Source organism: Myiozetetes cayanensis, unplaced genomic scaffold (genome assembly GCF_022539395.1).
Source record: "Myiozetetes cayanensis isolate MyiCay16 unplaced genomic scaffold, myiCay2020 scf17, whole genome shotgun sequence".
NCBI lineage: Eukaryota > Metazoa > Chordata > Aves > Passeriformes > Tyrannidae > Myiozetetes > Myiozetetes cayanensis.
Genome location: NW_026087378.1, coordinates 4,118,498 through 4,145,195, shown reverse-complemented (window position 1 = coordinate 4,145,195; position 26,698 = coordinate 4,118,498). Strand labels below are relative to the sequence as shown.

The 26,698-nt window shown below is 48.5% G+C and overlaps 2 protein-coding genes across 2 annotated transcripts in view; one reads left to right on the top strand and one right to left on the bottom strand.

Annotated features, from left to right (window-relative positions):
* The first annotated feature begins 804 nt into the window (after positions 1–804).
* On the top strand, positions 805–23,630 carry STK32A (serine/threonine kinase 32A). The gene is made up of 12 exons (XM_050312066.1): positions 805–927; positions 4,748–4,803; positions 5,986–6,137; positions 7,656–7,829; positions 10,422–10,459; positions 15,310–15,399; positions 16,579–16,676; positions 18,499–18,615; positions 20,497–20,622; positions 21,613–21,741; positions 22,095–22,159; positions 22,404–23,630. The coding sequence occupies exons 1-12, from the start codon at positions 876–878 to the stop codon at positions 22,495–22,497; spliced, it is 1,191 nt and encodes a 396-aa protein (XP_050168023.1). The 5' UTR covers positions 805–875; the 3' UTR covers positions 22,498–23,630.
* A 689-nt stretch (positions 23,631–24,319) lies between these two features.
* DPYSL3 (dihydropyrimidinase like 3) overlaps positions 24,320–26,698 on the bottom strand; it is a 31,427-nt gene continuing 29,048 nt past the window's right edge. Inside the window, 3 exon segments of the mRNA XM_050312065.1 lie at positions 24,320–25,006; positions 25,447–25,609; positions 26,169–26,348. Coding sequence (XP_050168022.1) covers positions 24,918–25,006; positions 25,447–25,609; positions 26,169–26,348 — 432 coding nt within the window. The 3' untranslated portion in view covers positions 24,320–24,917.

Sequence of the window (26,698 nt, the reverse complement as noted above, 5' to 3'; positions counted from 1 at the left end):
AGGGAGAGCATTCAGGTTCTCTCAACTGTCACTGAACTCTACAGAGTCCTACACTCCAGTATTCCCATTCGTGTCAGGGGAGACTGGAAAACTGAAACCTGTGCTGTCTGCTAATGACAGCTGTCCCTTTGCAATGGGAGAGGAAAGCCAGTTCACTGCTGCCAGCACCAAGACAGAAATCAGGTTTGATTTTTTGTTCATAGCTCGTACCTGAAAAAAATTTTTTAAGAACTTGTGTGGTAACTGCACCTTGATTTTACATGTAATCTTTTCAATTAAAAAAACCCAAAAAACCCAGAATGGTATGAAAGACTTGTGTAACAGCTTAAATCAAAAAGCTGACACTTTGAATTTCTTCTTCTATAGCTTTTACCCTTCCACATGACCTTAGCAGTCAAAAGTGGTTTTTGACTCTGTCTAGCCAAGTTACTATGTCCATTTATTTTGGATATTGACCTCACTGCAATTAGTCATCACTGACGCTACAAAATATGCGTTGGATAATGTAGCAAACACGAGCCAGATCCTCGGATCTTTGGGTCTGCTGGTCTATTTCTGCCCTTCCCATAGCAGGCAGCAGTCCTGGTCTGGGTTACAAGGTTATGGTGTTACTGGTTTGCCTAGTAAACTCTATTATCATGTGCTTTTTCCCTGACACTCGGTGTTTCCCTCAGAGCAGCGAACCTCCAGTGAGAATTCTGCAAGCTCTAAATGTATCTTCATCCTGAGTGATGATGAGTTTTTGCCTCCTGCCCTCTCTAGGATGCACCATCAGGACACCGCTGAGGTCTGCTGGGACTGACCCGCAGTAGCACCGTCCCAGGGCTGAGGGGAACCAGAGGAGCGGGGAGCACTGAGCCTGGGCTGAGCACACCATGGGGGCAAACACCTCCAGCAAGTCACCACCCTTCAGTGGGAACGAGGATGGTAAGAGCTTTTCATGTTTGTTCTCCGGGACCGCAGAGTCCCCAGCATAGACTGTGACTGTGAGGGTTGTGGGCAGTGCCCGTCCTGAGGCTGCAAATACCTGGTAATCCTAGGTCAGAAGGGGTGTGTGGAGGTCAGCAGCAGCACCAGCACCAACAGCAGTGTGCCCACAGTCCCTGCAGAGCTGTGGTCTGTTTTTTGGGGTCCTTTTGGCTCCCCTCGCAGCAGCTGGCTCTGGGAGCAGGACTGTGAGCAGAGCTTTGGTGTTGAGGTGTCCCTGGCACACAAAGGCAGGGACAAAACACTGCTGCTCTGGAGGCTGGGGAGGTTTGTTCTGGAGGTCCCAGCATGTGGAGGACCAGTAGGAAATGTGGTGGGAAGGTGGCTGGAGCGATGTGTGCTCCCATGGGTGTTCCTGGTGGCTGCCCACAGGCGCTGGGAGGCCAAGCCTGCAGGCTGGGTCGGCTGGAAAAGGGGGTTTGGAAAAGTACTGCTTGGAGCAGTATTGAAGGCCAGGGTCCCTGTGCTGCCAAGATTACAGAGACAGTCATTAAAAGATTGCTCCATAAATATATTTGCTGTTGCATGAGTCAGCTTGCTGACTGCCATATGGGCTTTTACCTAGGTACAACAACAAAATGCATCTGTAGATAAATACAAATACATATAATTAAAAGTAAAATATGCAAGGACCTGGATACCCCACCAATGCTTGTCCAGTGTGTCCCGTGGTGCCACTGCAGGTCTGTGGCTGTTCAGCTAAACCAGCTGCAGTTTCCAACTTATCAGTGTAACTGCTTGCAAGTTTTCTTTGGTTTTCATACTTTTCCCCAGTTGCTGTAGTGCAAAAGGAATCCGTGCTGTGAGGTTTTCCTGGAGATTTTATTCCTGGTGCATCTCAATGCTCAGTTTTGGCATCTCTCATAAACAACCACGTGTGCTTGCTCAGAATGATGAGCAATTCTCCTGTTCCTGACCACCTTCCTCAGGGTGATGTTCCCTGGCTGTGGGATTTTCCTGGGGTTGGCTGGTCTCTGCTGGATCTCTCTCAGGGTTTGACGTGGTTTACGCAGCACCAGCTCCTGCAACAGAAACACGGCAATGCCAGGAAGGGCCTCGTCCTGACCATCTTGAGTGGTTCAGCGTCACTCTGTTGGGCTTCAGTGGGCTCAGGGCCACAGCATCCAGACCAGTGCAGTTCTGCTTCCATGGCCCTGCCCAAATTTAAAAAGTGGTAGCACATTTTTTCTCTAATTTGCATGTTTTAATATACTGGGGGGGAGACAAATCCATCTGGAACGGAGATGTCCTCTATGGAATTTTCCATTATCTTGCAAATCAGTGACCAGAAGCTATATCACCTTAGATGTCACAATCTTGTCCTTACTCTAATTTCAGCTTACATTGTAATTAAGTAAGAGCTGCTGGGTACAGCAGGGAGCAGCACAGCAGTTCCATGGCACGGGCAGGTCCCTCCCCCAGACTGTGGGGAGTGGGGACCAGTCCCACCTCCATGGCTGTGCCACAGGGAGACTTTTCCTTTGGGACCTGTGAGGGTAGATGGAACAGCACAAGTGGTGTGGGTGCTCCAGTGCCAATCCTAATGATTCTGACTTATTTTCCCAAATTGCTGTTGCTATAATTTCCCTCATTTCTGTGGCACCATGATTTTCATTTGAACTTTTGGAAGGGCTTTGTTTGCCTTCAGCTGAAGCAGGGTGAGAGTACTATTTTTCTCTCAGCATTTCCTCTGATAATTGTGGATAATAAGCAAGTGAGCTGAAAAGAAAATGTAATAACCAGACAGAAGGTTCAGGGCTACAAAGTGATCTGACTCCTGGTGTGCTCAGGATGAGACCGTGTGAAAAGTCCCATTTTGTTTGTGCTGTTCCTGTGCCGAAGGGTGTGGGAAGAGTCCTGGGGGGTAGTAGGTGAGGACAGTGGTGGGGTCAGAAGGACACACATAATTCCATGGTCCTTCACTGGTGCCCTCTCCAGCCCACCAGCAGCTGTTCTGGGTTTAAATCGCCCTTGGACCAAGCAGAGCACCAGCTGCGTTGTTGTTCCTCTGCCTGGGTCTGCACCACGTCCCACTCCCCGGTACAGAGGGACTGGCATGATCCTTGAGCGGCAACACTTGTTTTCCTGAGGCTGCAGAGCAAGGGGGGAGAGAGGGAGGGAGGCAATATAATGAAAACAAGGGAAATCACAGTGAGAAAAGGAAGGGGAGTTGTAACAGACCATGTGGTGCTGTGCTCGCTGTGCTGGGGTGGGCAGCAGGGATGGGGGGACCTGAGCTCCTGAAGCACTGACTTTGCCTGGCAGATGAGCTTGGGGACTTTGGCAGGGTTGACTGGTCTTTGTTAAGGATGTTTTTTGTGGCTGGTTGAGATCTGTACTTTTTAATCTAAATATTGTTCCTTGAACCTCAGTTTAGAAATATGATCCCTGCTTACAAAACAGTGTCTCGTGATTATACCCCAGTCGCTTCTTTATGGCAATTGTATTATCTTCCTCTGCATCTCCTAAACACAATTTGTCTGAGTTGGCAGAGCACATAAGGTTTTTCTCTGAAGGGCAAAAGCTTTGGCTTTTTCTTTGCTTTAGATGCCATCAGGCAGGGAAATGCAGCTTGTCAATTCTGTAGGTGTGGGTTCAGAATGAACAGCACGTGTTTGGTTCCTGATTTGGACACCACAAACCTCAGTGCTCTCAAGGAGCGAGACTCTGGAATGACTCCCTGTGAAAGCTGGGGATGGTAGGAAGGCTAAACCAGAGAAAGGTTTAAATGTTCCTCTACCTAGTTTGAGAGTCTTAAATAGAATATACAACTTAGGTTTTTTACACCCAGCTCAGTTATAGGCCCATGTTTAAAATGTTAATGAAAACATCAGTATTAAACAACAAGGAAGCAGAGGGTGTGAACATGCTCATGAAAGCATTCCTGTAAAGGACAATAGGGATACAGGGGGTGAACATGCAAAAACTGGCTGCTGGTCTAACTCCTCTGGATGTGCAGCTGTTCCAGATGTTAATGCCCAGCTGTTAATGCCATGGTCTGCCCTGTTCTGCAGGGGATGTGGGGTCCCAGTGCTGGGGACCAGAGAGCCCCCTCTCCCCACAGCCAAGGCTGTGTGTCATGGCACAGGGCTACTGCAGCCGACCTCTCTCTGCAGCAGGCACCCCTCTCATCTTCCCCTGCAGGTGATAAGCATCTTCACCCTCCCTTTTTATTCTGCAGGTACCCTTCTCTCTGATGGTCTCACTGGCAAGCAGATCCACTTAAACTCAATCATCATCATCAGCTTGTATCTACTCTGATATTTGCAGCTGTTCTGGGTTTGAGAAAGGGCATAAAAGCTCATGTTCCTTCCAAGTGCTGTAGCTGGTCACAGTAAACTTTGCTTTGGTTAGACTGTGCCATCCTACCTGAAAAGGTAATGGCAGTGTCTTCACGTGGTATAGGGGTTTCATGGACTAAGCTTTGCATTTGGTCTCAGCAGGAGCAAGATGAGGCTGATATTTCTAACAGGCAGGGCAGGAGGGCAGAGGGAGAGCATTGGCTTGGGGGTTCCTTGCCTGATCTGCCACTGACAGAGGCTGACCCAGGGAATTTGCCTTTGCAGCTGAGCTGGAGAGAAAAAAAAACCAACCTGTTAAATGACAAGTTTAAGTAACACCCAAATCTCCAAAAGAAACAGAGTATTGCTGGGGTATCCCTCATTTTTCTCAGCTCATATGGGGAAAAAGTAGACATAATGTAATATCACCAAGTGTTTGCTCAGCCATTTAATATTGAAATGTTTCCTCTTTCTTGCAGTTACCTTCGACCATTTTGAGATTTTGCGAGCTATTGGGAAGGGCAGCTTTGGAAAAGTGAGTGTTTTGGGAACTAACAACTGTGTGGACAGCTGGAGATGTAACTGGGAGGAAGTGGGTGAACTGGAGGCTTGCATGAGAGCACAGGACCAAAGCCCGGCATTGTCAGTGAGCCTTGACCTGAGCTTCAACTCCTGGTAATCAGGAAGGATTCAGAGCTCGATTCCTCATCCATTCTGTAGCTACAAATTATATTACAGGAGATTAAAATGAGAAATTGATCAATCAAATGAACTGAATTTCATTATGTTTCTGAATAGCATTTCCTAAGACTTCCCAGCAAATCAACACTGAACATCATGATGCATATTTAATAAAGATCTACAATCAATATGAAAGCCCAGCAGGGTTTTTAGTATGTTAAATGTTTCTCTGTGAGGCACAGTGTTTGTTATTAAACATCGGGTTTCGGTCATGCATTTTATTGTTATGCTGTTGTGGAATTTGCCGCTTGCATAGGCTGACAGACGGTCATTTACCCCTTCAGATAAAGGCACCCTGATGCCAGAAACGGGATGTGCTTGGGTGCAGAGAGCAACAAAACTCTCAGACAAAGAGACAAAGAGATTTATCTGGAGGCAAAAATAAAAGTTTGACTGAAACTTGCAAATTCATCCCAGCTGCTGTGTAAACAAACCCGAACCACCAGAGTTGTGCCCTCTCACGGGCTTGGAGGCTTGCCTTGAAGTGATGTTACTTTCTAGATTTGAGGGTATATAAGGAAAGTTACCATTCAAAGGCCAGTATCCCCCAAACAAAGCCCAGGATTCACTGTGAGCTGAGTGAGGAAGGCGAGGATCAGGAGCTGCTCCCAGTGACTGAACTGTAGTTCTGTGGTGGAGGGGGCTCTCCCCAACAGTACCTAGTGTGGGAGGGATGGACCTGACCATGATTAGTGAGTCAAATTAAATGAAATGTTGACTTCTGTGTCATTCCCTATCTCCCATCTTGTGGTGATAAACTCATTCTGCTCACCCTCCCCACAAAATTTCTCCTTAGGTGAAAATTAGGCAAGAGATTCCTGGGCAACATCCAGTGTTGTGACATCTGTGCATGCAGTTGTGCCTTGGCAGTGTGCTCTCTGCCAAAGCCACTGGAGAACACTGATGCCATTGGGTTTTACCAGTCCACATTAGCTGAAAAATCGTCTCTGATTTATCCCTTGAATTGCCCTCCTAGGTCTGCGTGGTGCAAAAGACCGACACCAAGAAGATGTACGCCATGAAATACATGAACAAACAGAAGTGTGTGGAGCGTAATGAAGTCAGAAATGTTTTCAAGGAGCTGCAGATTATGCAGGGTCTGGAACACCCCTTCTTGGTTAATTTATGGTAAGAGGTGGTTCCTTGGTTCACTGGTCGAGTCAGCACAGTCAGTTACAGACACCTTTGAGACCAGACCCCCCTGGTGTGCTGCAATCCTGTCCTGGGAGCAGCTGGTGTGTTCTGCTCACCAGGGCTCTGGTCTCAGGGGAATCCTGTTTAATGAAACAAGCAGTGATCTGTCTCTCTTGTCTCCCCAGACAGCACAAGAGAGTTTATTCACGTGTTCCCTTGCAGTGCCCACCAGGCAGGTATTGCCCATCACCATAACCCACCTGTATTTAATGGTGCTCTTTGCAGCAACAGCAGCTCCCAGCAGCAGCGCAGGATCGATGGCCAAGCAGGGCTCTGTGCAGGGTGTCCCTTGGCACTGCATTCTTCTTAATTTTATTAGGACACCAGTAACATTCCAAGTGGTGTGAGCTCATACACCGCGTGATGAAGTGGCTAATATCCTATAGTTATAGGAGTCCTCTGGGGTGGTAGGTAATTACATTTATTGGAAATTGGATTCAATTTTAGAATAAGGTAGAACTTATCGATGCTAAACACAAGAAATGAGGCTAAAACACACTGAAGATCACAAATCTTTGAATTACTGTTCCTATCTGAAATCTCCTGTAACCTGAGTGCTGTTTGGTGAACCCTCGGGATTTTGCTGCAGCTGCCATTCAGTGTTGTTCTCAGTGGGGTATGAGTGGGAAAGGTGCAGCCACACCTCCCAGGTCGTATCTCCATACTTTGCTTTCCTACTTGAACACACAGTTCCAGGCAAAGCTCACTCAGCAGCTGAGAACTGACCAGTGTGTGCATATGTACAGACCTGTATGGAGCAAACCATCCGAGTGTCCCTGTTCTTGCCATGCCTTCCCTGGCCTCAGAATGCCTTTGCCATTCCTGTGGCTTTCCTGCACTCTGAGAGATATACAGACTGTAAGCTTTGTGTGGAGCAGTGGTCTGGTTTGTGGTGCTGCTCATCCCATCCAGCACTTGGTGTGTTGGTAAGGAAAAATCCATGAGGAAAGGGCTCATAGCTGGTGATCTGCCCCTCTCAGAGGGACACTGGGTAAACAGTCCATCAAATAAGGTCATTTACAGAGGACTGGCAGAGAGCAGCTGCACCCCTGGCGTGCTGAGCACATGGGTTCATGGACAGGCTGCTGCTGGGAGAGCTGGCACCTGACAGGGAGACCTGAGGGTCTGGGCAGGGCTGTGCTGGGCCAGGGCTCCTCTGTGTTGCTCCTGTGGTCACTTCCCACAGGTGCTCAGAGAAGGCAGAATGTCTGTCTGGAGTTGTCTGTCTGCTCTGACTCTGGTATGGATCTGAGGCTAAATTACTGTCATCACAAGTGTGACCATAGGATTTTAGTCACAGTGGGAAATGGAGCATGGAAAGGTCATGAAATTTTAATTTCTCAAGTGAAAAGTTCCAAGAAATGATGAGTATTCCCAGAGGTACCACATGTCGCTTTATGACCTGTTGTTTTTCAGTGTTACCATCCCTGAACCATGGGTGTGCTGTTTCAGGTACTCGTTCCAGGATGAAGAGGACATGTTCATGGTTGTCGACCTGCTGCTTGGAGGGGACCTGCGTTACCACCTCCAACAAAACGTGCGCTTCCAAGAGGGCACAGTGAAACTCTTCATCTGTGAGCTGGTGCTGGCCCTCGACTACCTGCAGAGCAGGCACATCATCCACAGGTCAGCTGGGACCTTGGAAGGGCTGATGGCCACAGGCTGCACTGGGGGAAGGCTCGTACCTCTTTGATGTGAAATGACAAATAGAAGCTTAAGTGCTAAACAAAATATTCTCCCGTGTACATTTGTTTTCACGTGGAACACGAGGCTTCCTCAAGAAAAGCATTTCATACACAGCAGAGAGCATCTGATTTCTCCCTCTGGGGCAGCTGTGAAATAGCATATTTGATTGTCTGCTGATCCTGCAAAAAGCTGTCTCTAATAAGTTTAATTAGCTGTAGCTCATTAATATCTGTCCTGGTCCAGGGAGGGTAGGTGTCAGCACTTACAACTCCCCCATGTTCAGACTTGGAGGTGCCTCCCTTTGTCCCCCTCTCCAAAATACGTGGAATGGGCCCAAACACAGCTTTCTTCTGTGTGAAGTAAATCCCTTTCTAGGATTTGGCTACCAAGATTTCTCATGGCCAGTGAAAAAATGTGTGTGAGCTCTTGCCACACCTTTGAAGACCTGCAGAGTAGCAGAGGAGGAAGAGTTTTTCCCTGGCTGGGAAGCAGAGTTTGGCTCTGGACAGATGGACATGCAGCTCTCTCCTGCTGGTGTCATGGGCAGCACAACCCTGGGGACCCACGGGTTTGACCAAGTAGCTGTCAGGGAGGATGAGCAGGGAGGGACTATGAGGGTCAATAAAGGCAGGGAGAAGGTCACCTCATTTATAAATATCACTCCAGAGGAGCGTTCTTGTGCAGTGCAAGAATTAAGCGTGGCCGAGAGAGTAAAACTGAAATGGTCCTGGCTGTCGGTGGGGAAGGCACGCACTGGGGAGGGGCTGGTGAGGATGAACTGTTCCTGTCCACAGTGTCTGGCTGCCATATCTGAGGAGTGAGGGAGGAACAACCAACCTCACCTGCCCCCAGAGCCCCGAGACCCCGGAGTGGTTCTGCTCTGATGTGGTCGGGGCGGGACCCTGGGGACAGTTCCCACCTTCCCAGGGGTCTCCTCTTTCATGCTGCTTGTTTTGTGCCAAACCTGCGTGGATCTCTACCCCAGTGTGAATGTGAAGCTGCAAGTGAGGCTGCAGTGTGCACTTCATGCAGCTGCATGTGTTTAAGGTGAATTAAGTACAACAAAACATGTATGGCAGGCTGTAAAATTTGCAAGTTATTTAATTAACACTGTAATGAAAGTTGTTTAATTAACACTGTAACCCAGTGGGACTGTATTAGATAGATAAAGTGACTCAGCTGAGTCAATTACAGCTGCAACAGCTGTAATTGGGAACATCAGGAGACAAGGAAGCAGTGGCTTCGTGTGGCTGAACAAAGCTGTGCAGAGACAGCAAACACAGGCTCGAATTATTTCACATCTAGGTGTAAAAGGAATAGGAAATATTAATATCTTTTAGGTTAGGAAATGGTACAACCAGTTTATGAAAAAGAAATACACAAATAAACAATAGTCAGCATTACCCCTGGTCATTGTTTGCGTCCTGAGAATGATCTTACTGTTCTGGTGTAATTCCAGAGGCTGCATGCCAAACTGAGGGAAATCAGAAAAAGCCACATTAGAAATTTAAAAAATAATAATTAAAAAAAAATGAAAACAATTCTGCTGTGCTTATGGGGAGAACCAGCCACTTAACCTGACACGGCCCCATGCTCTGCTAATGAGGCCTGTCCCTGTGTTTACCTGGGTGATGGGGATGGCACCAGGAAGGAAATTGGTGTTTGTAATCCACTGGAAGTAATTTGGGTGACAGGAGGCCAGAGAGCTGTAAGCTATTACATGACAATTAGATATATATTGTGTTTTCCTGATTCCAGGTGGCTTGGTGAACTCAAACTGTATCTTAGGGATCAAATTTTCAAAGATAAAATCCTAAACCTGCTCATTTCTTCCCTTGGAACCCCTGGGCCTTGTGGGGAGCACCAGCTGGCAGAGGGTCACTGTTGCCTGCCCTGTGGCTGGGACCTTCTCCCTGGGGCACTGAATGGCATCAGCTGGGCAGGCACTCAATGGTGGCTGGTGTAATGAGCTCATTAAAGCCAGGTAATAGCTTGTAAAGTCACTCAGGTGGACACAATGGGTGTATCAGTGTATCAGGTGTACGTCTCCTCCCTTCAGTGAAAGTTTCCCTACAGCATTGCTATAGGTATTATTTTGTGGGTTTGTTTTTTTACTCAGGAACAAAACCCATGGAGAACATGTTTGTTTCTAGACCAAAGATGTTAAAATAATTTAATTTGTGCTGAGTATTCCATTGTTGACAGAGTATTGAAACAGGTTGAGATGTAACCAGAGGAAAATGTTAAAAACAAGCTCTAACTTAACTGTGGGTGGACTCACCTGAGTGCTGCTCACCCGAATCTCTGCAGCCTTCACAGCCCTGGCCCTGTACCCACTGCTGCTGGTGCTGTTTGATTAGTCACTGTCTAATGCCTAAATCAAACAGGAACATCAGAGCTGAGAAGCCCTGAGGGCACGGTGTCTCTGCCAGTGTGTCCCAGAGCCTGGGCTTTCCTGCAGTGCCTGCAGCCGTGTTTCCTGACCCTTCTCTAGGCTAATGGCTGTCTCTGCTTCTCTGCTTTTTTTCTCAGAGACATCAAGCCCGACAACATTTTACTGGATGAGCACGGTAAGTGCCAGCTGCTTTGCTGTCGTGTGTAAGTGTAGAGGCAGAGTCAGAGACAGGAGACCCAAGCTGCAGTCTCGGTGCTTGCTGGTGTCCTCATTTGGTGTTGCTCTCTTTCCCTCGACCCAGGTGGGAGTGGTGCCATCCCATCCTTTTGTGCTTCACTTGCTTTCTGAGTGGCAGTGTCTCATACCTCCAGGGCACTGTAATGCTGCTTCTGGGGGTGCCTCAGTGTTTAACCAACACCTCCTTTGGCTGACTGACCTGATGATGACCCTACCAGGCACTGGCAGGGACCCCACACTGGTGCTGCTTGGGGTCAGTTGCTGCTTTTAACACTTTCTTGGCTCTTGCTTAAAACTTACTCAAAATGCATTGTTTGAAGGGTGATGCTTGTGCCACTGCAGGGTTTGTGTAGTGTGCACTCACAAACAGAATGAATTATGGTGCAGCAGATAATTCTTATTTGGGTGTTTTCTTTTTCCTTGAGCATTTGGCACTGGGAGGGAGCTCCAGAGAGGATTTAGGGCTGAGTATGTTATAGATGTTGCTATCAGTTCTTCAATAGTGTTCCCCAGGCAAAACCCTTGACTATATTCTTGCATGACTCTGTAGTCACATTTTTTTTCCCCAACAAACCTCTCACAGTGAAGAGTTTTCCGATATAGCTTGTAACTCATTAGAGGAACACTTTGTCATCTCATATTTTTTGAAAAATCCGTGTAACTGACTTGTTGTGAGAAATCTTAATTAGCAGCTACAGCAAGGCAATTCAAGAGAAAAAGTCAGTGCAGGGAAGAGGCATATCCAAATCTGTTATCACTTCAGAGGCTGCAGCAGAGATGTTGCATCTCCCAAGGGAGGCATCACCTGGCTCTGTGTGACCGTGTGTGTGACCAGGGTTGCCTGGCAGCACCGAGCCCAGGCTCGATCTGTTTGCATCCAACCTCTAAGTTCAGAGCACTGGCTGATTATTTATTTAGGAGCTGGAAGCACAAAGCAGCTTTGCCTCCAGGGGCTGGAGCCTCTGTCCTGCCTCACTTGGTCCTTCTCTGGCTATTGCCCCCTGCTCAGCCCATGGAGAGCATTGACCTCACTGATGTGCTGGGGAGCTGCTGTGCTGGCAGTGCTGGAGCTCCCTGTACAGGGCTATCTTTGGTCAGCCCTCACTGGCAGACACTCCCCAGAACTCTGCACCCCTCTGTCTGGGGTGACACAGCCCCCCAGGAGGAGCTGGGATCCCTGTGGCCAGGGGAATGTAGGTCAGTGCTCCCCAAAGAGGGAAAAAAACAGGGGAAAAGCTCTGCTCATCTCTGCAGTTGCATTTGGCCCAGAAGGATGCAACCTGCAAACTTCTATAATGACACTGCAATTCAGGATGAGTTTTGAGCCTGCTCCCTGTTCAGCCACATGTTTTACTTGTGTTTTGCAGAGGTTTCAGTTTTTTCTGGAGACATACCCTTGACTCCAGTGTCCTTCTCTCTGTGACTTGTAGTATTCCTTTTTTTTCATCTATGGCAGCAAAGGTGTGTCCTCCAAGGCATACAGAAAGCTTTGGTCACACACAGAGTTCAATTTTTTCTTGTCCCCAGAGTAGCTGTTATTGTAGCTGCATGTTTATCTATATTTAGCCTAGAAGATCGTGGTTGTTTTTCAGTATCTCCTTCCCTGTGGTGCAGAGCTGCAGCTCCCCATTTTCTCTCCTCTCTCATCACCATCCCACTTTCCCAACTGGGACCACAAAATAGATGCAATTTGCTAAGACTAATTTTTTTATGATGTTGTTGATGGGACCAGACCCCTGAGAATATGAAGTACCTGAAGACCTTCAGCAAGCAGACTTCAGTCCTTGATGTTTTAGGCAACTTTTGCCCCCTAACTCTGCCCTTAGGCCCATCTCCCTTTCCAGCTGTGAAGCTCCTTTACAGCTTTGATTCCTTCACACTTCAGATTTAAGTTTGGAAAGGCCCTCAGCTCTGTTACAGACCCTGGCACCCTTTTCGTGGGTGTTCATGGCCAAGGAGGCTACGGGAGCCCTCGTGCACATCACCTGATCTTGGTGCAGGAGGCTGGTTTCAGTTTTTCTCGCCTTTCATTATGCCACAGGTTGGTTGAAATGTGTTGTCCTGAACTGACTGTCACAGACTTGACACACACCTCTCACTTTCACCTCTGTCACCCCCAGTTGGTGACATATCAATTTCAGGCAAGGAATTAACGCGAGCCATAAATAAAGTGGAATATCAGGCAAATGCCTTTCTGTGCAATAAAAGAGCCATTGTTCAACATCAGAGATTGGGATCAGGTCCCCCAGGGAAAAAATCCCCAGCAGATGACACCTCCAGCAGTCATTCCAAGCACAAAGTGATTTCCTCCTTTAAAGACACATCTATCAATTTGGCTCAGTGACAGCACAGCTCACCTGGGAATGAATGGATATAACAGATGGCAGTTTCTGGGAATTGTGGCTAATTCATCAGGAGTTTTTGACCAGGTCATTTGTCTAATAAAACTGAAGAAAGGCTCAGTTTTATCTCTGGTAAAACAGGGGTTTTTCGCAAGAGCCCTGTAATGGCTGTGCTCAGGATCCTGTCTTGTACTGCTGCTAGAAGGTTCTCTAGGGCAGTGCTGCCATGGGTGAATTATGCCAGTGCAGGCATAGCACGTTTGCTCCCTCATCTCAGGTGAGAAAGTTAGAGCACAGCCTGTCCAAGAGGCTCCACAGCTCCTGGGGTCTCTAATTTCGTATCCTTTAAAATGTTTTCTTAGTTGAATCTGCAGAAACCTTACATCTTTTGCACAAAAGATGTTCTAGAAAGGTGAAGGAATTATGAAGTAACAGAAGTGCTGAATGCAATAAGAAAATTGTTTGCCTTAAGGCAAACCCAAGGATTGGTCTGGCAGTGCCAGTTTAAGGCAGGCTGGGCTTGGGGAACTGCCTGCAATCAGAGATGCAGAGCAATCAGGAAAACACAAGCCTTAAGGTTTGACCCTAAAGCCCAGCAGCAAACCCCAGTACAACCCTCATGGGGGCACCAGTAGCTCCCACCCCGGTCTGTCACACTGCCATCACTGTTCAGCCTTGTCATACTGCCCTGAGCCCCTTCCTCAGCCTCACTGGCTGGATTTGATCATTTCTCAAGTGGGCTAGTTTATAAAACTTGTGATTTGTTTGAAGTGAATAATTTAAAAGATGGATCCAGAGGAAGGCATGTTTGTGCTTGGAATATAAAATTCTTAATAAGCCTTTATGATTCATGTTTATGAAAACAGCTCCCCACAAGGTGGAACGAGAGCTGGAGTTGAAAGGAAAAACAGCACAAGGATGCAGGAGACGTATCCGGGCAGGGCAGTTGGATGTCATTCTTTCTCCCAGGTGCTCCCCAGAGATGTGATGCTGCTCTTTAGTGGGCAGACTGTGGGAGTGAGTGCTGGTGGATGGTGTGAGCAGCAGGGAGGAACACGTGCTCCTGTTGGGGACTGTGTGAGGGGTGAGTGCCAATGCCTGGTTTGTGCTCTGCCAGCAGTGCCACAACTCACCAGGACGTGAGTGTGATACAGAGGTTTCAGGTGAAATCACAAGTTTTACCCTCCACATTTTCCCAGCTAGATCAGGTATTTGCAGCAGGCAACTTGTATCACTGCTCTCACAGAACAGATATATAGGCACAGCTGTAAATATTTACTTAAATGCTCACAGTATACAGACAAGGAAACAGGAGTTCATTGCCACAGCATCAACTTTTAGACCTTTAAAGGTGATGTTATTCTGCTTTAACTCAGGAACTAGAGCAGCAGTGGATTTCTAGCTGTTTGAAGCTAATGACTGAGGAAGGTGTTGTCACAGCATCTCTATCAGCAAAAGCCACTTTACTTCGATCTCTGTGGTTAGAGAAAACAGCAGCAACCCAGCTCCCCTCTGTTACTGCCGAGGGGGCAATGAGGCTACAAAACACAGCACATGGAACAGCTGATGTGTTGATAATGAGCTCACCTTTGTCAGGGGTGAGCAGGCTCGGTGCCTGACGAGCAGATGAAGGAGGTGGGGAAGTGGAGCCTGGCTGTGTTTGATCTGGAGAACTGGGCTCAACTAATCCACAAGTTTCAGAGAGATTCTCTTCAGTGCAGCCATCTGGGTCTGATCACCTGCATCTCCATGTGGGGCTGCTCCGCTCCCAGACAGCGGTTCAGTGAATGGGGAAAAATAAACTGAGTGCCTGAAAAACCGAAAAAGGCAAGTAAAAGTGCAGGAAGGAGCTAGGTGGGAGCATTGCCTTTCTCATCCCCCTGTGGATCACATCCACCTCTTTTATTTCCTTTTTGGTTTGCAGGCAGCAGCTGTGCACATTATAGCCGTGGCAACAGAGCCCATTCCTACCCCAGGGGGGTTTCATGATGTTTGGATTTCTGTGCAAGGCTGTTTTGCTGGCTGCCAAAGGTGTTTGGTTCCATACTGGAGGCATCCTCTAAAGAGGAAAATGGAGGCAGTGCTTAGTACCTGGAACACCAAATGGAAAGCAACTAGAAAGCCAAACATCAGGGATTTTTTTTTTTTTTAAGTATTTTTTAAAACAGAGTGGAATTTTTTCCTGTGAGAAAAGTTCAGTTCTCTTCCCCTCAAATTTAGGAAGACTCAAAACAATCATCACTAAATTACTTCTTGGAGAACTCCCATTTTTTTGCTCCCTGAAGGGAAAATAAGGGGATATTTGAAGTAATAAGACACATCTGCAAGCAGCCTGCAAGCTGAAATATTTTCTATCAGTTCTCCCACTCAGAATATTTTTTTCCTGGAAACTTCTTTCCATGGAGTACTTTACTTCACATTTCTGATTCAGACCTCTGTCTTTCAGGACATGTACACATCACCGATTTCAACATCGCCACGATGCTGACCAAGGAGATCCATGTCACCACCATCGCTGGCACAAAGCCCTACATGGGTGAGAACCAACACCAGTTACATGTTCTTGAATTACCATTTTATGGTGGGACACAGGTGAAGTCCTTTTTGATGAGGGTTTGGGCTCTTTTCTTCCTTGTCTGTTCCAAAATATCCATGTTGGTTTGAAATAAGGGGCACCCCGGACAGGGGCTGCGGGGCAGGGACAGGGAATGCCTCAGTGCAGCTGGAGAACGTGCACTCTGTCCCTCTGTGAATCCTAAATACAGACAGACTTGAGTACACTGCAAACACAGATTTTAGTGCCATGATGCCATGCTGTACAGCATGGGTTTGATTATAAACTAAGATGGTTGCACTCCTGAGATCCCCAAGCATTTCACAAGCAGCAGTCACGCTGTGTAGCGATGATGAAGTGCTTCTGCAACCCTTGAGAAGGGAAAATGAAGCACAAAGGTTTGTATTTGGTCCCTTGATGCATCAGCACAAGTCTTATGCTGCTGCATCATCTAGCAATAATTTGAATTTTTATATAAAATGGCTGCTCTGAAAACTAGCTTCACTCTGTGTTTAGACCAAGAGTGGTTGTAAAAAAGCATTGCTCCTTGGTTGGGTTTAGATCAATTTCTGCCTCCCAGCTTGTACAAAAATTCCAAAGTTTTTTTCCTTGCTCTCAAAAGGGAAATTAATTGGCTAAGAAAGAACATTTCAGTCGGTGCCTTCCCCCTAGTTTCCCATTAAAAGCTGTGGCTCTCAGGCTTCCTTCAGTTAAAATTTGTTTTTCCTGCCAAGGGTGCAGTTGGCACCACATCTGCATTTACGCTGCATATTAATGTTCCCAGAGAGCTGCTTTCATTGATGGTTGAGACTGGATTTGGGCTCTGCCAGATTGAACTGCTTTAAATATGAACAAAGAGATGAGTGGGATGGGAGCAGCTTCCCAACGTGCAGATCTGCCGAGCGCTGCTGGGGCACAGAGGCTTCCTGGAGCACATTTACTATGGATGACGGGCAACGCCTGTGCCAGTAAAAGGAATTCATTCCTTTTGGGATTTGGGGGCAGAGAAGCACTGAGAGTTCATGTGCAGGGGGCTGTGGGGCTGCTGGGGACCGCTGGTTGCAGGAGCAGCACGGGAGGGGCGTGGGTCAGGCATTCTGTGTTGCTCATTCCCACTTGGGATTGCAGCAAGGCAAACTTTCTTTTCCCTGTGTTTCACAGCACCTGAGATGTTTAACTCCACAAAACCCACCGGCTACTCCTTTGCCGTGGACTGGTGGTCACTGGGAGTCACTGCCTACGAGCTGCTCAGGACCCGGGTACGTGTGCGGCTCCCGGCCTGGCCGGCTCTGTCCTGTTGGGAATGTTAATGCTTTAGAGCAGGCACGAGAGGGCCAAGCCACATTCAAAATTTTAGGGGTTATTACAGTATAGGAAGCAGAGACTACATGTCCACCACGGCTTCTGTGATGGCCAAGAGCTCAGAGAAGCTGCTGCAATACAGAACACCATGTGGTGGTGGTTCCCCACTGCAGCTGAGGGCCTCTGGGTTGGCATAAGCAGGGCAAGGCAAACAAGGAACAGCTCCTGAGGTCTGCAGTGTCCTTTACCTGGAGCTCCCATCCTGCAAGGAAAAAAGAAAAACTTGAAGGAAAATCTCATTGCTGTTGCAATCAGACTGAGCAGTTGGAGCAAAGGACGGACAAAGCCCAATCCCTGTCTGTGCTATCAGGGCTCTGCTGCTGACACAGATAAGACACAGATAAGATTGGGGGCCTTGTAGACAGACAAATACATCAGTGTTTTGCAAGTGTTGTGTAAAAAAAGTGGGACAACATTTTAAAAATTACATTCTTTGAAACAAAAGGAGAATGTAATTTAAAGAAGAACGTTGAAAATCATGTGAGGCTCGGAAACTTCTTTCAGTATGAGTATGCAAAACTTTTTTTTTAAAAACCTCTATCATAAGTCTTTGCAGAATGCCTAAAACAATGTTTTGATTAAGAGATGTTTCAGCTGAATCTGTGTGTCTCAAATTGTGAGGGATCATGTTAGCAGATATGGAAGGGATGTGGCTGTCTGACCTCTTGGGTAACTGAAGCCACATCCCTGTAAACATCTTAATGTAATATTTGAGCTTTTCATTTATAACGGTAAATGAATGTCAGGACTGCGCATCACATTGATTTTTGAGTCGATGGCACTGTTTCCAAGGGCAGGAGCAGAGGTGCCTTTGCATGCTCACACCTGATGGCACAGCCCCGGCGAGATGGTGGCACCTGGGTGGCTGCCGCGAGGGGGAAGCGAAGGGAGACCTTGAGGTCCATCTAGTGTCGGCACACGTCAAGCACACTGCTCCTGATCTGATCTCACTGTTTATAGCTACCATTTTTTAAATGTGCCTTTAACGCCCCCTCTCCTCCCCCCGATATAAGGTAAAAATCTGATAATCAAAACTTTCCAAATGGAAACAGCCTGCCATCGTAAGTTGTCTCTCCGGGTAAGGCAGCAGTATTGTTGTAGCTGGGAGATAAGCAGGGAGGTGACTCCAGCCATGCACTGCACGTCGATGCAGGTGGAGTCCCCAGTGTTCTGCTGTGCCATGTGCTTCTCTGCAGTGGCTCACCCGTCCCAGTGCTATGACACCGGTCACGGGGCAGAAGGGATGGTCATCCTGCAGCCTGACACCCACCTGGGTCTGCTTACCCTTCCTGGGACATCCCTTTCTGAGCTGACTTGATCAGTGGGAGAAATCCAGCTCCTTTTCGCTGGCATTGTCCCCAACACGAGTGGAGAAATGGAAACACTGACACATTTTACAGGGAATATCAGGAATGCTCTAAACCCATCACTGTGTGTCATAAGATATAAACACTGGTAAGGCTAAGTAAACCCATGCTGGTTTTAGTTCTGATTTCTGGTCTTTGCTCCTGCCTGTCCCACTGTTAAATGTCCAGATATTAGCATAGATCTTGCTGATGTTTTGTTTATTTCAACTAAGCCACGGTCACACAGGGAGAGATGTCCCACGGGAGGCTGGGGACTGGACAGAGAGACTGTGCTACGCTCTAAACAGACTTCCTAAGGAGTCCTGGAAAAAGCAGATAAATTCAGGTGCTTTCCTTGTGGCATTTCCCACAGAGGCCGTATCACATTCGCTCCAACACCTCCACAAACGAAATCGCCCACGTGTTCAGGACAGCCAAGGTGATGTACCCTGCAGCGTGGTCCCCGGACATGGTGGCGCTGATCAAGAAGGTGAGGTGGGCGAGGGGCGGGCGAGGGGCTGGGGTGTGCCCAGTGCTCCTGCCACTTGCAGTGCACCGGAGGGGAGTCCTTGCAAAGAGTGTCCAGGCTGAAGTCAGTGACATTTGGGTGGCACCGTGTAGTAAATGTCAGTGTTTGGTGCTCAGCTGCTGGAGGTGATGGCAGTGAGCAGTGCTGTGTCCCAGCCTGGCAGCGGTGACGGCTGCTGCTGCACCTCCTCTAAGGAGGTAGAGGACACGGTAGCCTTCACTTCCAGAGTTTCCTCCAGCTCTCTGGAATGACCTAGCTTAGAAGCAGATACTGATATATGTGTCAATAAGTTTAGCAAAAAAAAAGATTTTTCTTTTAATCCTCAAAAAACCCATTTTTCCCAACAGTGGAAATATTTGCAGGAAGTGCTGACACTGTTGAAATCCTTTGATGCCATGTGGTTTATGCGCCACTGCAATTTTTTTTCAATAGAGCTTCCTATGCTGTAATAACCCCTAAAATCTTGAATTGCTTCAAAATCATTACTGGAATCATTTTGAAGCTGAAATCCCATCTGAAGTGAAGCCACAGCTTCAATAAACAAGACTGTGGCTTGACAGTGTCAGACACTGTCTGCACACAGCAGTAGCAAAGCTGAGCACTGACCCCTGCACAGCAGCACAGGCACCACGTTTTGGGAATGCATGTAAATAATTTTCTAATTTTCAAATAAGTGTAGGCCATAAAGTAGTACTTAATGAAGCTTTCATCTATTTTTTTTCCAAACAGTATGTGTAAGTATTCTGTCATTTCTAATGAAATACTCTGAAACATTTTTATGAAAAGAGGCCATCAATTCTTTGCTGAGACAGAATCACAGCTTATTTTCCAGCAAGAAAATTGAAGAACATTTCCATTTGCTTAAAATTCAATGAAGCCAATATTTCATTGAGCTAACAGTAATACAGGGATATTTACTGCAGCTGTCCTCTGTGTCTCTGTGCTGAAAGTTTTCCCCTGGAACCACCGCATGCTGCAAGCCATGGAGGCTCCCTTGTGAATAAATAATGCAATGTCACAATTATTTAAATTTCCCAGTGTCCCTTTGCATCTGGTTTAACAGCCAGATGTATTATATATGAGGCCAACTGCAGCTCCTTCCTGGCTCAGCCATCCCCTGTGGAGCTGTGTATTTATTAACGTCCGAGGCAGATGTTTGTCCTCGCAGAGCCACAGGGCTGGCGTTGGGCTGGAGCCCGGAGGGACGTGGGTGGTGGGGACATTGCTGTGTGCCCAGCTGCACATCAGCATGAGGAGGGCTGGGGGGGTCACTGTGTCCACACACTCCCCAGAGGGTTTGGATCATCTGGTTTTCCTGCTGCATTTTTGGACTGCGTGTTCTCAGGAGTTTATGCAATGAACAGAGACAAATCTCAACCCTTTCCTTCCACACAAGTAATTCCTACAGCAGTGTTAAAAAATGCTGAAAATAAGCAGTGTGAAGGCACACTTTCACGCTGGAATAAGAATATTCCATTAGTAGAGTGAGAAAATGGGATGTTTTACTGATACAGTATTAAATGCAGAACACAAAGGCCTGAGTTTAACTCCCGGTTCTGAACGCTTATTTTTACCCTTGGACAAATTGTTTAATGCCACTGTACTGCCTCAAAGCCCGCTTCTCCAATGCGGATAAAAATCATCCATAAAAATAGGAATAAATGGAGGTAAAGCTTGTGAGCCTGTCGCATACCCTGGTGAAGGGACTCTGAGCCAGAGCAGCAGAGAGGCACTGGTCCAAGTGATGCAGTGTCACTGGTGCCACTTGTTCCTCAGCTCCACTCCACGGAGCGTGTGCCCCGTGGGGATGGTCTCATCTCTTCCCTTTAACTCTCACTGCAGTTGCTCGAGCTGAACCCCGAGAAACGTTTTTCTCGGCTGAAGGACATCCAGGCCTTCCCATACCTGTCTGATGTGAACTGGGATGCTGTTCTCCAGAAAAGGATAATGCCAGAATTCATCCCCACGGTAAGGCCGTTTGAGTGTAAAGGTTCCCAATGCGCCCAAGTGTCACAGCCTGTCCTCACGCCTGGCACTGGGACATGGGACATTCTGACAAACTTCCACTGGAGCATCAGGTGTCACAATGGGGAAAAGGGAGACCGGGGCAGGGCTGTCACTTCCCTGTGGGTGTAATAAAGAGTAATGGCGGTGGCTGCAGTGTGGGTGCCCCAAAACTGATCTGCCCTGTTTATATTGTTCCTGGAATTTCTGGGTGCAGGACTGGTGTTACAGGCTCTGGGCTGGGGGTCCATGTGGGATGGAACATGTGGGCAGTGCCTGTGAGCCGTGCTCTGGACAATGCTGCTCCCCACATCCAAACACCCAGTGCACCAGAATGGGCTCAGCAGCAGCCTGGAGATCACCCACCATCTTATGGGAACTGTTTCCTCCTGTAATGCCTGCCCTAACTAGCTCATTATTCACAGTAAATAGCACATACACTAGATTAGTGTTTCTGAGCCTTTTTTAATTGGATTAAAGCAGCACACAAGTAACATTTTCCTTATGGAGAACAGTCCGAGGGCTGTTGTGTGCAGTTTTCAGCCACACAGAAGCTGAGGTAAACTGTGAATATTTATTAATTGTATGTATTTCCCTCCCCTGTGGGTGTGATTCTGTATTGCTTTAAGACCAGTTCTGCAGGCTGCTGTGCTACTCCCAAAGAGGCACACCCCAGCCAGGACACTGTCCTCATCCTCATTGTCACTCTGAAGCCACCAAAGGGCAGAGGAGAAGCAGGAGCACAAAAAGAGTGACTGTCACACCTTGAATATGCCCCCTGGCTGAAGGGACTGATAAAGCATGGCAGGAGTACAGCAGTTGCTCTGGGTGCACGTGCAGTTGTAATTAGTGTGCCTTTTTACAAAATTCAGCTCTCAGGTGCAGTCCAGTTTATGACAGACTCCTCAAGACAGGCTCTGACCACTTATGGTTGCCTCTATCTCTCCCCTCCAGAAAGGCAGACTAAACTGTGACCCAACCTTTGAACTGGAAGAAATGATTCTGGAATCCAAGCCTCTTCACAAAAAGAAGAAGCGCTTGGCTAAGAAGGAGAAAGACACGGGCAAAAGCAATTCCTCCCAGGTGAGAGCAAGCAGGTACAACCCTGTGGTCAAGGAGGTTTCTCATTTTCCAAGGAAGATGATTACTATCTAGCAAGACCACAGCAAACTGGTTGAACAGAGTATTTTTTTCCCCTTGTGACCAACTTTATTCCTAAAACTCTCCTGCATCTTCCCTGTGCTGAAGGCAGAATGTTTAAGCACTGGTTTAGTGCAAGAGGAGAGCCTTAATGCCATTCTCCCCACTGCAGGACTGAAGATGCTCTGTGCCTAAAGATATCGCTGTGCCTTCTTGAAATTGCCCTTGCAATGTTTTTCTGTGTCAGCTGTGAATTTATTCCCCATCTCTTTTATTTCTCCATTCCAATGTGAAAGGCCAGCCACATCCAGAAGCACCTGGAGACGCTCCAGAGGGACTTCATTGTTTTCAACAGAGAAAAGTAAGTTCTGATCCAGAGGGAGAAAAAGAGGCTTTAGCCCTTGCCAAAGCCTTTGACAGGTTTGGGGGGTCTAGAGCTGAGGGGGCCTAGGACTGGGAGGGGCTTGGGGCTGGGGAGCCCCAGTTCTGAGTGGGCTCAGGGGGCCAGGGAGTGGGGTGCTCCCATGCAGCTGCACCACTGTGGGGTCTTGGCTCTGCATGGGCCCTCCCCACACACAGCTCAGCTGTCCTTCTCTGTCCCCAAGGGTGAGACACCACCAAGACAGCATCCAGGAGACCACACCACTGACAAAAAGCGGAGGGACATACAGGGAGGACAACCAGAACAACAACCTCTGAGAGCAGCACGGCCCCTGTAGGAGACCTCCCCGTGGGGCTGGGGCTTGCCCACCCACACACTGTCACCTTATTGGACCGTGGACTCTGCTACCAGGACCCTGCCAGTAGCCCAGGGCACCAGGGGGAGTTGGGGCACCCACCACCTCAGCCTGCCACCCCACAGCCAGAGGGTCCTGTGTGTGGGGAGAAGCTGTGGGTGTTTCCTTGCAATTTGCTTACAGACAGCTCCTGTGAACACCTCGTGAGGATGGGCATGGGGGGCTGGAATTGGCAATGAGCTCCTTCCTTAGCTGGGAGGAGGCAGCAAAGGTTTCCTGTCCCTTTCCCTCTCCTCTCTCCACATACCCAGCAGGGCTGGCGTGGCCTGCAGATGTGACACCAAGAGGTAACAACCAGGCACTGACGAATCCAGATGCTTTTCCAGCATGAAAAATGCCTGAAAAAAAATCCATTCACCATCATGTTAAACTGCTGCTACCAGAGGGAAATTTTAATGTGTATTTTTAATCTCTCTACTATTGAAATCATACTTGATTTAAGCAGGGACTGCTTGCAGGAATGGCTGCACTGCTGGTGTGGTCTTGGCCAAGACTGAGATTGGCCAAGGCATTTCTACTGCGGTAATGCTGGGAATGATGCTGTTATTTAAATGCTTTGGCAGGCCTGAGGTTTCCCCTCCTTCTTTGACATTTTTCCCATTCTCAGCAATATAGCAAATGCATGATGAACTCCTTGCCTCCTGTTTACCCAAAGGACACAGCCTGTCTGGATGGAATTAGTTCAGCACTAAATGGGTAGTGGAGCCCCCAGAGTATGGTCATTGCCATGGTAAAGTCAAGGTAGGGGTCCACACACCACAAGTGTGTTTATCTGGAGTCCCAGACAAGGAAACCAGCCCTGCTCCTCCTGGGGAAAAATCTACTGCTACAGAAATACCTCTGTACTGGCTGGTCAAAAAACCCAAAACAACTGAAGTACTTAAATGGTAAGAACATCGCACCTTTAGAAATTCCCCAAAGATTTCTACGAACATCTCTCCCTTCCCCTCTTCCACTGTAAACAGAGGCACAGTCTCAGCTTAATCACCACCGGGCAACAGGGAAAAATCTTTAATTACTTGATAGCACTTCACAAAGCTTGTAAGCATGAACAGCCTTCCCCGTGCCTGGCACAACTATTCTGGCCTGGCCCCTTAAGGACTGCTGCATGGACAGCTTGTTCTGCCCGACTTGCAGGCATGTTAAAATAAGTATTTCAAGGTCAAATACTAAAGAAGGAGGAAAAAAAAAAAGTGTATTTGTTTAGCACAGCCTAAACTGACCCTTAATTTTCATAATCTTTAAAAAACAATCACTTTTTTTTTCTGCATGCTTTTCAAGCTTTAGAGGGCAGTGCCTCTCAGTCTGACAGACACTGCTGGATGGAAGGGGAGCATTTAACTTACAGGTGCCCACAGAAAACAGCCCAATGCCATGCCCAAGCAGTGCCACATGGAGCCAGTCCCTGTCACCACAGAGATGACAGGCACAGCTCTTGTGGGGCAGTCACAGCCCCCTGTGCCAGGCCAGGCTCAGCCAGAGACTGCATGGACAAACTGGCTTTTACAAACACTTGCAACATGCTATTTTGCCTGAGCAGCTACACCAAACCCCTGACACCACACTGTGTCATCCTGACAGCCCATTCTTGCAGCCCCTCCAGCCCAAACACCACCCTGAGCCCCTCCTGCCACCCTGGCCCAGATCCCCACGGGCACAGCTGGGCACCGCCCCTGCCAAGCAGCAGCCGCCTGAGGAAGAAAAGAGCCAGCCAGCAACACGAGTTGTTTGAAGGAACAACTTTTTTTTTTAATAAAGTGTACAAAGTAGTAAAACTCCTTACACGAGGTGCTGTGACAGCCGTTACAGAGATGATTCGAGCTCCCCCGTAGGCCTCGTGGTGAAACGCCAGAGCGTTGGGTGGAGATGAAGGACATGAACACGACAGACCCACCTGCCCCTACCAGCTCAGTGCACCTGCCCTCCCCATCCCACATCCTGCCTCTGGCCAGACCCTGCCCCCTTGCTGGGTCACCCCACGGGCCGTTCCCACTGTCCCACATCACGGCATCCCACACGCGTTCAACACCAATAACACACTGAACCAGCGACCTGTCCGAGCTGCATGCATACAGAGAGGAAGAGCAAAACACAACCCGACCGAACCCACAACAGTGACAACAACAGAACCTTAAGGCTATGCAAAAACAAAATGAAGCAACATCTTTAAAGCTAGGTAGCAAGTAGCATTTGTGAAACATAAGGCTTGAGGCTTATTGATTCTTCTGAACAGGTTTATTTCTTTTCCTTCTTAAAACACCAATGTACCATTTTTCTTCCTTTGCTTGAACAGGGATTTTGTTTCCTCCTCAGCCAGGACATTTAGCTCAGGGAGGTGATGTTGGAGCGGCCTCCCGGGGGTGCGACGATGCGCTTGCTCGCTGAGCGCACACCTTCATCAACCTGGGTACCTGGGACAGGGACAAGAAAGCACAAAGGGAAGGGGGAGAGCAAAGTTAAGAGCATTTGCTTCACAGGACTGAGCAGTCAGGCAGCCTGTGGTCTTGCCAAGGGCCTCCTGAGGCTACCTACAGCAACTTACTCCCTCTCCCAACTCCAACCCCGAGAGGAGCAGTGGCTTGAACATCTCTGCAGATGCTCCATGAACAGACCCAGACAGCAAGAGCAGCACTGGATGCTGTGCTGGCCTCCACAGGCACAGCCTGCCTTCCTTCTGCTGCAACATGCAGCTCAGCCATGCCCTTTAAGGAACACAAGGTCTTGCCCTGCCATGATCCACTCTTGCACTCACCTTGCCCCACACCACCTCCCAGCTGCCTCCTGCCCCAAGAGCTGGGACACGTTGCCAGTGGCTCTGCCCTCTCCCAGCCCAGCCACCACATGTGCTCACCTGACAGGCTGAATCCAGACTGGTGGAGGTTCCTGACAGGGGGTGTCTGCCGCGTGGGGGACCCCCTGGTTGACCCCACAGGGGTGCCCCCCTTGGGGGTGGTGGTGAGGTCAAACACGGGTCCGTCATACAAGCCCCGGGGCACAGCATGCATCTCCGCCATCTGTCACCGGAGACAAGAGGACAGCGGCACTCTGAGCCCAGGGAGCATCATACTCCAGCCTCCCCTGGCTCCCCATTCCCCCTGCAGAAGGAACTCTCACTGCCAGCCCCGTGCCCCTCCAGTCCTGCAGTGCCAAGGCCTGGCACAGCCCCACCAACCGCCCCTCACCTGTCCTGCAAGGTGTGCAGAGCCGGCACAACAGCCCAGATGGGGCTCGTGCTGCACAAATGGGGGAGGACAAGGCGAGTTTAGCCAGTCTAATTTTTAACTCAGCACTTCCCTCCACAATCCTGCAGCAGTAGGACAGGATGAGGACAGATATCACCACTGCTGACCTCGAGGATCATCTGCCTCCAGCTTGGCACACCACCAACACAAGGGGAAAAGCTGCCTACCCAAGCCTCAGCTATACAACCATATATTCAAAATACATCAGTCTGCAGCACTGCTTACAGGGTCCAGCAAGAACAGCAGAGGAAGAACAACCAGTTATGAAGGTAAAATGTGATTTGGGTAAGCAGTGTCCCAGCTCTGTCTCCTGGCATCTCTGCCTCCTCACCTTCCTCCTGGCTTTGATGCGCTTGTAGACATAGTCAGGGAAAGGGCTGCTGGGCAGGAAGCGTCCGGTTCCCTGGGTCACATGTAGGTTGCCATCCTCCAGCATGATCTTCCCCTGGCATATGACAACCAGCGGGGCCCCACGGAGCTCCATTCCCTCAAAGATGTTGTATTCAGCCGCCTGCAGAAACCCAGGGATAATGGTCAGGAGGGATATGAGCACTGCCTGCCCACTCTGGGTGGGTCAGTCCCCACACCTCGCTGCTGGAGTCACCAGTGCAGGGACAGGACACCTGTAACAGCCTTGCCTGCCTCAGAGGCCTCCTGAAGCTCACTAGCCTAGCACAGTAAGAACCCAACACAGCTCCCAACATGAACCAGGACCTGCTGCTTTGAAGCTCAGTGTGAGGACAGAGTCCAAGAACAGAGGAGGGCAGGACTTAGGCTTGAGGTAAGGCATGGACAAAGCACACTGGCAAAGCCAGGAAAAATTTGTGCCTGGAAAAGGAATCCATATTAGGAGAAATGTGT